This window comes from Odontomachus brunneus, unplaced genomic scaffold (assembly GCF_010583005.1).
Source record: "Odontomachus brunneus isolate Ranch 3 - 2012 unplaced genomic scaffold, Obru_v1 Obru_scaffold_033, whole genome shotgun sequence".
Taxonomy (NCBI): Eukaryota; Metazoa; Arthropoda; class Insecta; order Hymenoptera; family Formicidae; genus Odontomachus; species Odontomachus brunneus.
The window spans coordinates 794,891-813,620 of record NW_022639483.1 but is presented as its reverse complement, the minus strand read 5'-3'; the positions used below and the strand labels follow the sequence as shown (position 1 = coordinate 813,620).

The window sequence follows — 18,730 nt, the reverse complement described above, 5'->3', positions numbered from 1 at the left end:
CTCTCTCTCTCTCTCTCTCTCTCTCTCTCTCTCTCTCTCTCTCTCTTCTTCTTCTACATCTTCGCCAGAGAATGCACCGGATCGTGACGGACCGATGTGAAAGTTCATGTAAACGGCGCGATAGACGACATTATATTTTCCGCGGGGCCATTTGTCTCGCGCGGCTCGTCCCGCGTGACCCAGTTGCAAAATTTTTGCTGAGGAAATCCGCGCAATTTCGGCCGCGACTGTCCCAGGCGTCGCTTTACAAACCCCGCTCGCGAGAAGAAGCCCTGGGTGTTGGCAAAGGCGGGACTTACGACGGCGGAAATCACTGACAAGGGCGCGACTCGACCGACGGTTTCCGCGACGGAAACGCTGCGGCGCGGTCGGGATCTCCTCGGTGTAGCTTGCCGTCGCACTCCTGCCGTGTCGTCACCTTGCGCCCGCTATTGTTTCCGCCCTATCTTCGGATTTCCCTTTGTCTTCGACGAGTCCTTCGCCATTGTCGCGTTTTCACTCGCCGCGTCCCGTGTTTTCACCGACGTTCGGCTGGGGCGTACTCGAAAACGTGATACCGTTTGAGACGCGAGAAGCTTCTCTTCTTAAGCTTCCGTTCGTCGCGTGACTGTTTGCAACACGAATGGTCGCGCTGCACCTGAGAGATGGCATTCGTTTATGTTATAGAAAACTTACATTTTAAATAATGTCACCTGATTCTCCTCCAAAAAGTATGTTGTGAAATTTAGGGATATTCATTTTGTCCCGCAAATAACAAATTTCTGATTTCAAAGCCATAATAATATTTAGAACAAGATAAAAACATGAATAATCGTAAGCACCTCTTAGATAATCTTTGGAGATTATGAATTTCTAAGGTTATGCGTTAAAGATACAGTAAATTGAGTTATTAATTCTTTCAAATAAAAAATGAAACATTTAATGTAAAAACTAACGAAAGTTGCAATATTAGAAGTATTTATATTAATTGTACGCCTATCTTTGTCTTCTACTGCTCTGATGTTACAAAAGTCACGCATTATTCCACAGAGACGTAAGAAATAAGAACATAAAAACATTTGGTGCGTATCTCTCTAAAATCTACTCCATTTTGTAGAAAAATGACTTGGGCAGAGCGCCTCACAGCGCGACTAACGGAAGGTTAACGAAAGTTTCACCGTGCAAGGCGAGCTGAAACGGACAGGGATGCGGATCCCGGATTTCTCAGGGATCGTTTAGCTCGACCCGGGAGAAGAAGTTTCGTCATCGACCGTGCTCCCTCGGCAAGCTATTCCGCCGCGATAAGTCAACGGTGACCATTAATTATCTCTTAACATAAAACTGCTGAAGCTTGACGTTAACGCGCGAGCGCTCGTGCTGTTACTCCTCCAGTTGGCCCGTGACAATACCATTAAAGAAGTAATGGTTTATGCAACGCGAAAAAGCTCCACGAATCTGTGCTGCTTTATGTTCATAAATACGATTTATGATATACGAAGAATGTCGATCAAATTCTCATAGTGTTTGGAAATTTATAAAGAAGAAATAATCGTTTTTCATGCTTTAGTGCATAATTCTTTCGTCTGGAACATTTCGTATGATACATATGTCGGTAAATAAAGTATACATGCCGATAAATACACACACACATACACACACTAGCGTACGCTGTTAGAGGAATGATCGTGACATCGAATTTTTCTGTATTTTTACGTATTGGCGATAGATTTTTCGGGTTATTTAACTTATCATATCTTCAAAAAGTTGCCTAACACACAAAAAAAACGTAGCGCGTACAATATCGCCAGATATTTACAGGTTAGCTGTCGCATACTTTGATCACTATCAGAAATTATATACTTTGCATACATATTTCGTGAATGTTATATGATTAATCATCTTGTAGATTTTTTATAATATTTTCAAAAATCTCTTTCATCGTCTCCCAATTTTTCATAAAAAGCTTAAGAGTAGTTTGAATTAAAAACGTGATATTAAAAGCAATTTTCATATCTACGATACATATGAATAGTTTTAATTTCGACTTCAGTTGCCTCAATTTCGGTACAGTCAATTTTTTCTAATTGTGCGTGTACGTAGATCGTGTTTGATACGTTGTTAAATTTTACAAATGTTGATAAAAGAAATGAATTCACGGACCAATTACCTTAATAACGCCGCGGCATAGATAATAAGTTGATAAATTCAATAAAAGAATTTATGAATGGATTTTAATAAAGAAAATAATCGTAATAATAATAACACGTAATCACGTGTAATAAGTTATAATTGATTGACGCGATTTCCCGCGACACGCGTCGCCCAACACGGCGTCAGTCAGAAAAATTTTCACCACGCTGGCACGATTTATCAAAAAGTGCCATTTCTCGTTTCCCCTAAACCACATTTTCCTGCCCCCGGACATCCATTTTCTCTCCACCCCGTAATTAATCATTGACGAAGTCCAGGGTATCTTTCGTGGACTCGTGCCAGCCCCGACATCCTCTACGGAACTTTCCTTCGCGAGGATCACACGTAGATTAGGGACTTCGAAACTTTCCGCTGGGCCGTGTCACATTCACGGCTCGGGGACGTCGATACATCCGAGAGCCATTACGAGCGTCGAAATGATCACTCTTTCCGCGCGACTTCGTATAATTAATTTAATTCACGCAAAACGGCACGCAAATCGAGCATGAAGAGAGTGGCACAGCAAAAAATATCCGCGCGTTTGAACACTAGAATTACCGAGAATTAACGACTTATTCCTATCAGAACGATCAAAATGAATTTTTTAAAAAGTACGTAAAGTACGCAGAGGAAAAAATGCTTACTTATCTTTATTAATTTTACTCAATTTTACTCTTTTCAGCACAGAATTTTCAAAATTCGGATTTTGATAAAATATTCATGTCCAGAGTGATAATCCAAGAGATCATTCCGTTTGAAGTTAATTTTTTCTATTTTTATATTTTTATCAAAACCGCGCGCAAATTGAAACGAATACTACGAATAACATAAAAAATCGATAAAATGCATATCACTATATATAGGCTGAGCGATGGTTTTATTGCCAGATTACTATGCCTGAAGCCATGATTTGATTCTCATAGGTGAAACTACTGTGCCCAAAGGGTTAAAAATATAACAAACTTTTACCTGTCGAAAATAAATGTGTTTAGGAGTTCTTGCAGTCACAATCTGAGGTTTATTTTAAATTTAAATGTTTACATTCTATTTGTAATTAAAATTCTATTAGTGATTAAAAAAAAGTTAATCCTTATTTTAAATATATCAATATTTAAGCTTTTCACTTAATCGTCATTTTTAATTAAAATTTTGATAGTAAATTTGGAATTAGCGGAAAGCTTGTATGATCGTCTCAGTGTGAAGCATATCTCCTCTAGGAAAGCCGGAGGAAATGAAAAGTTTAAATCAGTTTTAAGATAACTAGTTAATACTTAGATCTGAAGCGCGAGGAAGACACCACCGCGAACCTTTTCCAAGTTTCATCGGAAATTCGGGATGTCGTCACCTACGCGTTTACGGCATCCTTGGAGCGCGAAGAATCGAATAATTCAATAACTGGAGGAAAGCACAACACTGCACGAGCACTCGTCGCCTCAGTCTGTCAGAGAAAATCTTGACTCTCCGCCGGGGCTGTCAATTAGCAACGCAAAACGGCATCGTCGCGGTGAAATTATACGAGCACCTCCGAGTGCGCTCCGCAATCCGCGTACTCGCGATAACAATATCGCACATCGCGCCGCTCTCAATTCCGTGCCTAAAAACGCGAGCGCGCCAACAAGATTTGCATAGCATTACGCCGCTGTAAATTCCGCATCCGGGCTTTCGCACGGAACCAGGCGCGCGAATCTCATTAACTGGATAAATACGAGGCAAAAGAAAGCCGCTCTCGTTCGGAGTTGTGTTTGATTGAGCATTATCATGACAAAGGACACGGCGCGGAGGCAAGCACGTAGCAGTGGTCTCGCTTGGCAATCTGGCGAATGTAACGTGACATCTTTCGCAAACAGACGTAACGACGTAACAGACCGGGGGATGTGTAAGAGGGGTTAGGAGGAGGTTCGACAACTGACACCGCGTGAGAGCGTGAGAATCATCGTAATTGGACGAGTTACAAGATTACTTGATACTGTCAGCTGAATGTCAATAGCTATAAAATACACCTGAACTCCGAAGCTAAAAGGCTATCCATTTTGCTGTCGTTGCTAAGAGCTGACGGATAAAACGCCACTCCCCGACAGCGAAGTAAAAATTTATTGGTTCAATTAAAAGCACGCATTAGCTTGAGCTGTTAAGAGGATGGCAGCCACTCTCGAGTATCTCATCGTGTGCACTCGTGGAGACAGAAAGGTTGTCCGTAATTTTTGGGGTAAGTTTGTGAACTCTCCGTCTTGTCCAACGAGGGAATTCGTTTTTCAGCAAGAAAATTCCCCCGTTGAGGCAAGACGGATGAGCTCATAAAGTCACCCCAACAGTTACGGACGACTTTCCGTCCGCGAGTGCACATGTAGCGTCATTTGTTTCTGACAGTGAATACTTTTTGCTGTAACGCCTAAATTCAAGGAGCTCAAAAATGGAATTTTGCTACACCACAAATTTCACTAATACTGTCTGCCATTTTCTAGCATAGTAACATGTGAAATTCTCGGCCACACGAGCATTACATTATAAATATTTGTATACACACCGTGAATGTCGATTATTCAAAGAATTATCGATTCTACTGTTGCTACTATATCGACTTCGTAGCTGAAACTACGAAGTAGTATGTCTACTAGACATACTACAGTTATACTTTTAAGTATCCATACATTACAACAAGATTTAGCTGCACTCGAAGAAAGTTTTGGTCCAGGTAGAATTCTAAAGTCAGTTGAAATTTACCGCTGTCCTTTTAGAAAATTGTCTGTGACACGTGAAATTTACAGCAGCAACATTCTAGCAATGTTCTGCAATTTGGATGAGCGTGAGGATTACACATTCGTCTATCTCTCTGATCGATAACCGCTTTCGCGCGTCGTCAGTCGTCGTTTTCGTGCAATTCACAGCATTCTCTATAGAAACCGCGACGATTCGCGAGATCCGCAGGACAAAGTGATTTATCGTCACGGCGCATAAGCGTGCTAGCGACGCGATGGCTTTGCTACCAGCACAGCCTGTCCTGAGGAAAGGTATAACGTCCGTAGAAACGGACTTCGTGGGGATGCCGTCCCTCCTCTCCCTCTTCTCTCAAGGCAACCGCTCGAGAACAGGTGCGCGTTTCGTGCTTCGCTTCGCTGGAATTCCATTAGGAGACGCTTGCATGAATCCCGCGGCGGTGTTGTAACACGTGCGACAGACTCGTGTGTCGGGAGAAAAATCAGATGCGAATGAGATTGCACCGCGAACTTCGGATCGTCGTTCCGCGTGTGATCTAACACTAGAATTCCCGGGAACGACAAATCCCCTGGGATAGCTGGAAAAGTCGCTTTGATTACTTACGCAATTCTGATATTTTGAAATTCTGTCTGTGTTCCTCTCTCTGTTCCTCATTACTCGTATCAGTGATGACTCGTGAACACGCTAAGATCATAATTTGCGCAATACAGACATTTTATATTGCAAACAAATTACAACAATTTTCATAATTTCTCCAAACTTAATATAATTCTCCACGGACGGAATTTTGATTCTGCTTTCAGTTTCATTCAATATCTCATTTAACATCTATTTTAATATTCTGAATTCTTATAATATAACCTATTTTGACGCTAAAGAAAGTGAAAAGAGAAATTTCGGGTATCATTAGAGTCAAAGTAGGAGCAAATTGTATCATTAGAATCAAATCTACTTTGTTAACTTAGCTCTTACTGCGTTGTAAAGTTCAAGATTTAACATAGAGCCAAAATTTCGACTCGGGACTCTTTCAGCACGTTCTACTTTAGAAATAATCAATGGTCACGAGAGATTTGCTCCACCCATTCTACAGGACAACAGAAAATGGCGACAGCAAGACCTTAAAGGAGCCTAAAATGACTCTATCGGGTATTCTAGTGTTAAGGCGCAACGAACGACGAAAGTTGCGGACTTGTTGTTTAAAAATTTCGCGAGGAGATACTCATTTTCTAACTAGAAAACAAATATTTTATGCCACTCGGAAGATTAGGTAAAAAAAAAAAAAATGAACAGAAAATAATTGGGATGCGTACTTTACTCGGGAAAATTGCCAGTGTTTAATCCAATTTTCCATCTTCAAAGCGCGCGAAGAGAAAACAGACCGATGTCCTTACGCGATTTCCTTTCATATGGAAAATCCCCGTACTCCGCATTAAAATTCTTTGTTTCATATTTATGCAAAGGACGCAGGGATGCGCGTCCTCCGCATGTATGAATGTAGCAACGGAAATAGCATCGCGGTAGATGGAGAGAAAAAGAAAAAAAGAGTCGCGCGCGCGCTGTGCCAGCTCTACGAAATGCTCGTATCCATTTAAATCATCTCGTCCGAAATTTATCACTGTTTTTCGTTCTCCCTCACGGAATATCGACTGTAGAGGGATCTTTGGCAGACACTCTTGTTTTCGTAGAATCCGCACGGTTGAGCATTTCCTGTACGTAACCAAACGTAGCACGTCGTTTTCCGCATAAATATACGGACGTGATTCACGGTAGCTGACAAACACATTTTTTGGGAGCATAAAGAGGATAAACGCGGTCGTTGGCGGAGTTAAGGGGGACTCTCCTTTCTTTTTCATGGAACAAAATTTACCGAATGCGTCAGTGATCGCGATATCTTGAGAAACGACAGATCATTGAAAACACCTCGAGGACGTGAATTCATGTAAAAAAAAAAAAAAATGTTATGGAGAAAATCGAAATTCAATATATGCAGGCTGTTCAGCGTAACGGTCCGCACGATTTTTTAGACACTTCCAACTGTTTAAGAGTAAGATTGCAAGGTAAATTTTCTACTGCTTCGCTACAACTTGCCTTAAATTTTTTAAATAGCACCATACTTTTTTTTACATAATATTGTAGAGAACTTTAAGATAAATTCAATAATACTTGATTTTTTGTGAAATAAATACTTTCTCTATACATTCAGTGAACACTAACTTTAATAATTTCAGTTAGTTTAATTACACCATTACATCTGTATATTGGCTCTCTTATAGACCTTTCTCCTTTTTTTAATTTATAGAGAAATTTCCTCCTCGCTCGCGCGGATGTAACGATTAAATTTTCGCTTTATAATTGTGCTACCATCAATCTCTCTTTGTTTTTTGTCAGCTAACTCATTTCTCGAATCCGTCATGCGCGCTATACACGATCAAAGCGGGTCGTGCACTACTCGTGCGCGCGAATCTAATTGAAAATCGTGCCTCTGACAAAAAAGAAAGTGCCCGCCGTACACGTACCCGCATTTCGGCGCACGTTCGCGTCTAATAGGAAGGAATTAATTGGTCAGCCTTCCTCAAGCTCCGTGCCTTCCCTCGCTGACCGACAACCCTCCGATGTTATTGGCGGTTTGCCACCCGCCGCGAATGCACCTTGTCGCGGTTTTAAGCCCGTCGATCTCATCGGAATACGGTACTCTTATTCGACCCCGTGCTAGCCATCGCGCCTTGCTTAAACGAGTCTTTAAACGAATTAAAGCACGAAAGGCCATCGGCTGCCTCTACGCGTATGAGACAAGATCGATCTTAAGCGGATGTGTTCGAGATTCTCATGAGACATTCGCAAGATTTCAAATAAATGTCCGTTTAAGGAAATGCCATACTTGTGAAAACCTTTCTGCTAGTATGGTAAAACAAAGCAACATACGTTTATGTAAGATCTCTATGTACAAGAAATACGAAAAAGACGATCATATTAGTGACGATCGCCTCTACGTTATTGACATTCTTCGAGTTTGTCGTCTACTTCGGCATCCTCTTAACCCCTTAACGCGTAATTTGGCATCAAAAAAGTTGGTAAAAATTGAATTACGTAAAAATGAGATTGCAACACGATTCAAGTATTCTGAAAAAAGTAACGTATATGAGGAAAATATTATAACAAACATTATAACAAATTTTTATAATTTCCGACAACACAGAAATTATTATATATTCACTGAAAAATATTACGTATATTTGACTTCCCGAGTCGAAATTTGAGCCCTATTTTCAGTATTTTCTAATATCTGTTATTATATTCTGAAGGACCGTGTATATTTAATATACGTGGAAACTGAAGTCTCTAAATGACAGAACACGAACAAAATACCACTCATGGGTTCTTCCCGACAAAGTTACGAAGTTAAGTGGAATTAACAGAGATTATTGAAACCTATGTCAATCTTCTTTGACTCTACTTAATTTACAAATTTCGCTGAAAAGTCCTCTTTAGAACCTAAAGTAGCATTTTGTGCGTTTCTTGTCACTTGAAGATACAGAGTGAGTCTTCAGTCTCCGTATATATTAAATATATTGATATCCTTCAGAATATACACAGATGTTGGGGTGTTCAGGTGAAGAGCGGAGCTAAAATTGCGACTTGGGATTTCAGCGTGACTTTCACTGAAAAATTTTCTGCGCGTGCAAGCTGCCGCTTGTTACCAATCGTCCATTCATCCCTCTGCTGTCCCACCCCGCACAGAGTAACAGCCCTTCAATCAGCGTTCGTTCTCGACACCAGATTCTCAATTGAATTATTCGCCTCTTGACAAATCCACACGGCGAAACGCGGAACTCGCGCGCGCGAGGCCGCGCGCCTCAATCAGTCCGCGGTCAAACCGTCCGTCTCGCCTGTCCGGCGAGAGTCATCAATCGTCTGCAGAAGTTCCGCAATTCTCGTGAGCAGTAGTAAGGATAATCGAATTTCGCCGGTCACTTTGAAGGCTGTTGCGCAGTAATGGAGTTGCCGAGAGACTTAGCCGTCCAAGTCGCTAATGCTGCGGCTCCTCGCAGCACAGCGCGCCCGCGCATGGCGTCTGTTACATGTTACGAACTTTGCGAGTTAATCCCGATTACTGGGATCAGGCGTCCCGCCCAAAGTCCCGAATGAATCCCGAGCAGACCCGGGAATTCTTTGACGAGTGACGGCTGATGCGGCAGTTGCATCCGCTTGATCGTCGTACAAGCTCGATCCGCGATTCTTGCGAGGCCATGACGCGCACAAAGATTCCACCACGTCATCCTCGACGTCCTCTCGTCGTTGTTGTCGTCGTCGTCGACGTCGTCATCATTAATATCACCTTGTAGTCGGTGAATTCTCCACAGCACCGGCCATAAATCATCTCCTGCGCTCATGCGGCAGAGCGATCACATCCTCATTCTTCTCGCTCCGCCGCGTTGTTTTGTAAATTCTCCCACCCCCGTGCTTTCGCTCCCGTATAAATTTCTCACACGCGAGACGTTGTTCTGCGAGTGACTCGTGTGTGGAAGCGAAAGGAAAAAAAGGGCAAGAGATCAGGTGAGAAGAATAGGACGCGCGATGTAATTTGGAGGGGTAGTGCTCAAGGGAGGAAACGTACTCCCTCCTCGAACCAGACACGCGGAATATTTCGCGACACACTGCGTCGCGGACGAGGAGCCATCGAGAGAGACGGCGAACGAGAAAATGTCTCGTCGCATTAGAGCACGCTCGTAGGAAGTTCGAGCATCGCCGAATCCCAGATCGAATCATCCGGGCCCGTGCACCTTTCCATGATCGAAAACGCGGAGGCGCAATCTCGCTGGGTCGCCCTCGGCAGCAGGTCGCGCTCCACTTGGAGCTCAGGTCGCAGATCGGCCCTATTAATCGGCAGATTGTAATCACGATACGCGAGTGCGACTCCGAACTCCAGGAAATTCCCGTGATCACGGAGATCCGAGTGGCGGCACAGCTCGAGCTGATCCGCATTGCTCGCAAGGTGAAAAGAAACGAAAGCGTCGAAAACACTTTCGTGCGACTTGATCGCGCGAAAGTCCCGAACCCTACACCCCCTCGCCCCGGTTTAGGCAAGTCAGCAATCTAATAAACCGCCGAACCTAAATCCAGGTGCGTCTCCCACACGCCGAGGTAAAACGTTAGGCCCCCCGCACGCGAGTGACGCAATGTTGATGTGTGATTTTTCGACCTGTCCATGCAGGAGTGACCATTCTGCTGTCGCTGACAGTTTTCCTGAACCTCGTGGCAGAAAGCATGCCGACGACCTCGGACGCTGTCCCTTTAATAGGTACCTATGACTGTCAAGCAACGGTAACTCGCATTTGGCAAGCGTGTTTTTATCAAGATGTCTGTACATACATACATACATATATATATATATGTATATATATAAATATATATCCGTGAGACTCGAGGCGCGCCGTGATCTACGAGCTTGCGTTTATAAGCTCCATGTGCTTTTCCCAATGTGAAAAGCCGCATCGTTAACATCAGAACGTCAAAATAACAATGATCAAAATATCCAACTAATTATATAGAAAGGAAACGACAAAAAGAACTATTATTCAAAAAAAAATCACGGTTTTTGCAACGAACTCCTCAGGCAGTACGAACTCCTAAAAGATGTCTTAATCCTAAAATCCTAAGTTTGGCTAAGTTTTACTCATTTTTTCTCGTAACTTTTGGAAAAATCATCGAAATTTAATCCTTTTCTTTCTTTAACCGATGCAGAAAGCTTTGAGTAATATGGATTCATTAATGTGTTTGCAATTCAACGAAGTTGACAAAAGTTGTAATGAAGAAACAAAATACACGTTTTCAAGAACGTGAGAAGATGACCTACGAAAATTTTTATCCACATTCAGGGTTAAAGACGACATTCAAAGAGAAGGACGTCCTTCAGATGTCTGTCGGGAATTCGTGCTGTTTGGGTCGAAGCTTTTGCCACGAAGAAGATCGACTCAGAGTCGTCTGAAACTCGTGCAAATCGTCGATAATTTCGACGTAAAATTGCACGATCCAACGGCTGCGTCGAAATTTTCACAAGCGAAAAATACAACGGCGCGCCCCGCAGACCTATCACCTATCCTTTGCGCAAGTCCCATGAAACCACGAAGTAACCACATACACAGGTAGTGAGATGGAAAGTCGAAGACGAAGGTGGTGGTCTAGGATGACGAGTGAATCGACATTATCGCGTTCGGATAACGAGCACTCCGAGGCGAGGCAAGACGAGGTCGACGAGTAGTTTCTCCTGAAAGGGCCGGCAACGTATTCGAGCAACGTATCGTTTCTAAAGAGAGCTCGCTCGAGTCGAGGAATGGCCGGGAAATAAAAGATCGCCGCGGGAATCAGGATTATACGTTTTCCAAGAGTCGATAGTTCTCTCTCCCTGCCTCCCACAAGTCACCCCCGTCCGTTCCCCGCGGGACTTATTATCTCCCGTATCCTGCCCTTAATTTCTTCTCGGTCCAGGATTACGCTTAATTTCACGGGATCGTGTTATCTCTATTCGCGAGAAGGATGCAGTCGGTCTTAAAGGAAAGGGAGGAGGCGGCGGAGAGGCTAATCGGTAGCCGAGCGGAAAGTTGGAATCGTCAATTCCTACGTAACTTCGCGAGAATTATTTGCCTGACGAGGTTGTTAAAGTTTCGCGATTACACGCCGGGCAATCCTGCTTCATTTCGATCCGTCGCGGGGACATCGTTCCTTCTCCTTCTTCCTCCTGTTCCTTCTCCTCGAAAGCTGATGGATGAAGAAGATGGCCTCTGGCTGGCTTCCTGTCACGGCGATTCACCAGAGTGTCCCGCGCGCGTGTAGGTCATGCGCTACAGTGCACCGGAGGATGTCGCGGAGGATCGCGCGGATCAACGTTAAGAGCTTCCAAATCCCACTACCGGTTATCGCATTTTAGCGACACGACCCGTTGGAGACCTGACGTCTCCCCCTCCACGGCACGAGGAGGGCGAAACGGACGCCGATCATCTCTCCGGCGCATTAAGCTAGTCAAACGAAATTTTCCGTAGCTAATGTCCCCTGCTCGCGTAGATCGCCGTTCAACTTTTTCAACTTTTTCAACAGAGGCAACACTTCGTCGAGAAAATACGCGATAAACAAGATGCTCGCGCATTATCTCGCCGGAAAATGTCGCGGGACGTTCTTTCTTCCCTTCCCTCTCTCTCTCTCTTCTTTGGAGCAAGGAAACGAAATTTCCGCATCGTGAACAAAAATATGAAATGTTCCAATTAGCGATATGAGCAGTTCGCTCGATTTAATCGGGACATAATAGTGAAGGAGAACGAGAGAGAGAGAGAGAGAGAGAGGGAAAGAAAATAATATCTCGTCTGAAAATCCGGGCCTCTCATCTCACGCCGGAGCGTTTCCCTCGAAGCGTAAGCAGATTGAATCTTCCGTCGCAATATTTAGATCGTCGCGATTATCGTCTTAAGTGGATCGTCCGACAGCATCATAAATGCGAAGTGACGTCGGGTCGGGGGTGTATTTACAAGATGCCAGCAGAAACGCCGATCTGTTCCGCGATTCCATTACACTCGCGCACTCAGAAAATTTCACTGAGAAAGAAATGTTTGATGTTTTGTATCTCTAATCGTGCAGAAAAATAATTATTATAAATTGTCAAGAATATCATTTTTTATTAAATACTAAAATGTTGGCGACATTAAATTTATATGCATGTTGCTATCATGTTTACTACCATCTTTGTGTCGAAAGAATAAAAACTACAGTTGAGATCAAAGGTAACTATAATTTTAGTTAAATCAACCATTTTTTTCTCTGATGCACACGGAAAAAGTGATGGAATTCACTAAATTTCTGTTGACACACGAACAATCCAAAAATTCCACTTGAGGTTATCATAATTCAGTCTAAATTATCAAGATATCTGGATAATTTAGACGAAATTCTGATAACATCAACTGGAAGGAATTTCTGGATTGTTTATATTTCACTAGAGATTTGGTTAGCCAAAATTTTTTTCCGTGTAGTGGCAACTATACAGGTAACAATAATATGAGTTTTGTGTGTCAATATCAATCAATCAATGTATACAATTGAATAAACATTTTGTAATCATTGCAACTAAATCTGACTGGTAATGAGAATCATGTACAATTATCTATAATTCTCTATATAGTTCTTCTAATCACTCAACTTTAGATGCGATAATTATTGAATAATAATAAATTATTGAAATTTGAATTGAATAATAAGAAATTTCCGATTTTTCGAATAAAATTAAACGATTATATCTCGTGATAATTTTACGAAACAATGTGTGCAAGAGATGGCAGAAGATCATAGATCAAAACAGCGCATCAAAATTGCAACGGCATAAAAATACAAGAGCGTTCCATTTATACCCAGTGCAAGATAATTGAACTGTATACATTGACTCTACATACAAAACTCGCGCAGCTTGTCAGCTGTTGCCATTACCGTGTATTTTTCTCTGAGTGTGCGCGCACAGCCGACGCCGCGCTTATCCGCGACCAACGATACAGCGGACAGAATGTGCTCGGAACTTTTATGTACAATTTTATTTTTACACTTGCATCGATGGTGATCGTTACGCCGGGGTAGCCAAGCAGTAAAGATATGAGTGTCAGAAATAAAATGCAACAAACGAACCGCACCACGTCCCGTCGCGCCACGTCAGCGGAGAGGATAATAAAATCGATTACGAATTAGGGTTTACGGTCGCAAATGGCTCTCCACGGTGCGCATCGTCGTAAAATTAATTCCCACATTTATGGCGTGGGTCTTGAACACGACTTCGGAGCGGAATTCGCGTGTCGAGAGCGGCGGTGTCTCGTCGATCTTGTCGCATTCGCGCAACACACGCACTTGTCCGTCCCGAAGACACTCACATCTTTGACTCTTGCGTGTCAATTAGTTTCTATAGCTCTAGCAACGTGTCCCTAAATGGTATTGCCGTCTCCGCCTCCGCCTTTCCTTCCAACCCTGCCCCGCGATGTTCGATGTAGAGTGAATTTGTTTCCCGACTTTCGTTCTTAAACGTTACAATGTGCCCCAGGCTTAGAGATCTCTGTCCTTGTGTATAGAACGAAAATATGTCTCATATACACATGCTATTCTTTGTCACATTTTCCATCTAAGTGTCCCACGCAGGTACAGATCGGCATAACTGAGCCCCAACGCATAAAGTTATATCTTTCTAGAGAAGAAAGTGTGCTTTTTGTGGGAAACTTTAAAATAGTTGTTGTGTGTTAAGATTACTATGTCGATCTATGTACACGCGATTGCTAAACGGAAATTTTTTATTGAACGAAGTTGCAACGCGTCAAGTCGTCAAAATTTAAATTGCCATTACTAACGTGTATGATGCAGTAGTCGGTTATGACAGGAGTTGAATTATGACAGTATAGAGTATGATATTTGCGAAATATGAAGACTAGAATTTATTTGAAATGTATGAGAACGCGTTACTCTGAGAAGCAAGTTTTATGAATGTAATAGCCGATTACTGCACATATACATGTCGGCAGTAGCTTTCAATTCTGACAACTTGAAGCGTGGTAACTTTATTCGGTAAAATGTGTGCAAACTGTTTAGCAATCAAATACACACACGCATTTACACACACACACACACACATCTATCTGACTCTGTTGATTCTCTCCCTGTCATAAATGGCGTGTCAATCGTTCATAAGATCGCAAAACAACGTAAATTTGGTGTGTAACTCTTTGTTTTTGATCTACGAAAACACGAAAGACGTGCTCGATGTACAAACGTTATCAGTAGCCTGTTGCACAATCTACCACCGACGCAGTTCACAACCTTTTTGCGAGTGTGAGAATGAAGTAATTGTTTTATACCGTATACAATAAGTCACGATAAGTCGTGGACACGACATGAAAACATGTAATCCTGAAGATCCTGCGGCGGACGAGGGACGAAGTTTAGCCTCACGTTTGAAACACAGAAGCGAAGAGTCAATTCGCGATATCACATCGCGCGGACGAGCGACGTAGAAATCGCGCTGAACAGGTTCCCGTAGAAAATTCATTTTTGCCGCCGGATACGATTGGCGTTTATGCTCAGTCACACGGATGCAAAATGTACTCGATTCGACACTTGAGAGGAGTATATGAAGGCGCATTTCGAGTATATAAACCGCGGCGCTGCTCCGAGCTACACCCGTCATCTTAGATCATCGCGCTCACAGGTGAGACACGAGAGAGACGCGAATATGACTCGACGACTTTACACGATCTCGCGTGACACGCCAGGCACAAGAGGTGGCTCGAGGAGAGGAAGAAGAGGGATTTGATTAGGTACACTCTGGCTTAATTAAAGTTGGCGCGGCGAACCGTAGTAAAATATCGTTCCACGCGAGAGAGGCAAGTCGAGTCGCAAATCGATCGATTTTCAGAAGCCGGTCGCCCCTGTTGTTCGACGAGAGGAAGAAGAAGAGGAAAAAAAAGAGGAACCGCGCACGAGTACACACATACACCCGCAATCGAGCGCATACGTACACGTAGAGACATACGCGGGGAAGCAAAGCCCCTGTTGCTACTACGTACTTTCCCCCCGGGAAAGAAAGTTTAATTAAAGTCCGTGGCTGGGATAAATGCGCCGCGCAATGCATCTTAAAACAAACTCCCCGCTGGAGTCAACGGCGCTGAGCACAAATTCGTTTAGGCGCCGTTCCGTTCCCACAAAACGCCCTTTTCCGCTCTCTTCTTCTTCAGCGCCATTCGGCCACCCGTCGCTACCTTCAGCGACCGAAAATGTCTTGGAGGAGAACTTATATCTCGTTGCGAACGATCCGCTAGTCGAAAGAAAAGATGACAGAGGTATACGTACAGGAAGAGAGTCTGTACGGTTCATTAATTGAATCCTTTTTGAGTCTAGGATGATATAGTCAAATGTAGATGAGCGCGACATCTTCAGACTCCCGACGCGTATCTTCCCGGGGACCATGAGATCGAACGTGTCTTCAACTACCGTGATCAATGCCAAATGCGATAAGCAGCGTTAGTTGTGCAGATGAATCACGGATGAAATGGTCGCTTGCAATGTGTCATATTTATGTGCGAATAATATGCGAATGGTAAGACTGATCACTTTTACGTAATTACACTATGACCATAACTGCATGTTATATTGCCGTCACGGCACTAATCATGGCATTTAAAAACATACTCGGTCTCAAAATTCTGATTCTCGGAAAGATGCGCATCGGAAACCTGAAAATGACGCGCTTATCTACCCTAATCTGCACTCAAAAGGGATTCAATTAATGAACGGCAGTGTATAGAGAGCATGAGAGAGAGAGAGAGAGAGAGAGAGAGAGAGAGAGAGAGATAAAACGATCATTCACTATCTCCTGGAAGCTGGAATCATTAAGAAGTTTCTGCCACTCCTTAATTAGTAAGAGCTAGTGGCGCGAGAAACTACGCGCAAGGAAATTAGTTTCTAATGAGCGTTCGGCGAACGCTTTGACTGTATGCAGCCGATTCGTTGAGCAATAAGCGAGTTTCGGATCGGTCCTTAATTAGGGTGAAGTCGTGTAACACACCGGCGTTAATTGTCGTTCTGCGGATTCTTTGGTATCCATCGCGATCTCCAGGACAGTCGAGCTTCGTTCGAGAAATAAACAGAAATCAATGGTGGTTTGAGATGGATCTCATATTTCGTCTCAGACCTCAGGGTCTTCCGAGTCGAAACAAAATCATCTGTTGATCCACGCGATCGACGAGAATCACGTGTTTGGTTTTCTCGCGATGCCACTTCTCGCAAACACGCGCGTTTTCTCGACAACCCGAGAACGATACTCTCTTCTTCTCCTTCGTGCACATAAGAAGTGCAATAGAACGTTTCCAACTCTCCCCGGACAAGGTCGGCAACAGGTATCCCGGTGGCGTGTCCGCCAAAAAGATCCGCGCCGTCATCGAGATTAGGAGTCCACCTATTAATCGTTCCGTTTGGTCGCGCTTTACGAGAGCAGCAATCGTCTTCCCTCCAGCGAAGGAGGAGGAAGACACACAAAGAGAGAGAGAGAGAGAGAGAGAGAGAGAGCTGCTCTCCTGAGTCACGACTGACGATGGTTGAATGAAATCGCTAATTTAGGATGAAATATTCGCCAACACAAGCTGCTAATTACATGCTTTCTCGTGTGGATCGCGCTCCTGTCGGTTCGACGAATTATACAGCTGAGATAACATGCAAGGTGCTAGTTTGCTAAAGCAATCAACGGCGGTAATGAGTAGCCGCTTTGACTTTCTACCATTGGCTGATCGAGCGACGCTACTTCTACTGCTTTATTATCATATCAACGACAATAAAGTCTGCAGACTGCAATTTGCAACGTTTCGCGATGCCATCAAGGCGCACAAATTTTTCACAAACGATCAAAATAACACGCGTCAGCGTGTCGTGCGTCTCTTTGCTACACAAACTCCCGCACGGGAAAGAAGTTTGATTGGATTAACCAAATTTCTAGTAAAAAATATGAGCGAAAATGCTGGTTACCAGAATTCTGTTCAAGTTGACAAAACTTCTGACTCATTTTCGCAGAATTCTGGTAACCTCAACCGAAATCTTCTGTTTCGTTTATATTTTTTTCACTAGAAATTTTGTTAATTTAATCCATCGTTTTTCCGTGCACGATTTAAAATTATGAGGGGGTAAATATACGCGTGTATCAGTCGAAGAGTGCTCTTGGAAGCGTAAAAATTATAATTATCTACAATTTGACTATATAAAAATCAAAAACTTCCTTTTAAGAAGGAATATACCGCGTTTAGAAAAGCGAGACGTGTTCTTCTTTTTCGTTACAATGTCTGAGCAGATTTAATCAACAAAAAAAATAGGTTCTCTATTTTGTTCCATATATATATGCTTGTTTGTTTATATGTAACTCGAGAATTGTTAGAAATATCGAGATAAAACTTTCTGCAGTTTGTTCAGTATGTTAGCTACGTTTGTTAGGTTAATATCATTACCGTAAAACTTTTATTCTTAACCGACTTGAAAAACAAACTTTTAGTGAATAAAAAGTACGAAATACGAAACATTTTTAGTAAAATAAATCACCTTCAAAAACCTCAGAAGTTCTAAAAAGCATAAAATAATTTTAACTCAATCTTTTTATGGTTTTTGAAGGCTCATTTTTCTTTTTTCACCGATATCAGATTTATGCCGGTGCAATATCTTTGACTCGATCTTTAGCGCACGTAAAATGCTTTTATAAAAATGACACCGTTAATATCCCTTATAACGAGAATAACGACCTACCGCCCCCTGTCTCTCCTCTGCCCCTCCCCTAACCAGGCAGAAATAAATCAAAGTAATGTCTCAAACAATTTCAATCGGTTTCCACATCGGCTGGATGATTCCATCATCCGAATCGATGTCTGTCCGCGGCACGCGAGAGACATTCTGTAACCACCCCGAGCCAGCCAGATGAATAACTCCACGGCTCTCTTTATGGCGGCTGTCTCGCGCGATTAATGCTCGCCCGCCGCGAAATATGACGTTCAGTTGCGCGCGGTCAACGAGCGAGCGGTGCCTTCTCTCGATTTTTCGGCGAAATTGCGTATTCTCGTACTGATTCGCGAGCGTGTGCACGCTCGCTCCGCCGATCGTCTGTGTTTGACGGCGTGGATAAAATGCGATATCGACCGGATTGCGACGGAAATTCGCGCGCGCCGCGCTACGCTTCTGGAGTAAATCGCGACCGATAAATTCCCGCTGTAAATCGATATTTCCGTAAAACCGTGATCGTGCGGCGCCGCTCTTTCTCGCTCTCTTCCTCCCCCCCCCTCTCTCTCTCTCTCTCTCTCTC

General features: G+C 43.2%; 1 protein-coding gene across 6 annotated transcripts in view; it reads left to right on the top strand.

The window, feature by feature from the left end:
* Positions 1 to 18,730, top strand: part of LOC116843446 (neuronal acetylcholine receptor subunit alpha-7) — a 359,573-nt gene that overhangs the window by 237,002 nt on the left and 103,841 nt on the right. For 5 of the 6 annotated variants that reach the window (XM_032813834.1, XM_032813839.1, XM_032813837.1 and 2 more), the window contains exon 9: positions 10,097 to 10,183. The exons of the other annotated variant lie outside the window; for it this stretch is intronic. In XM_032813834.1, the coding sequence (XP_032669725.1) occupies positions 10,097 to 10,183 (87 nt within the window). The remainder of the gene's footprint in view (positions 1 to 10,096; positions 10,184 to 18,730) is intronic. 6 annotated transcript variants of the gene reach the window in all.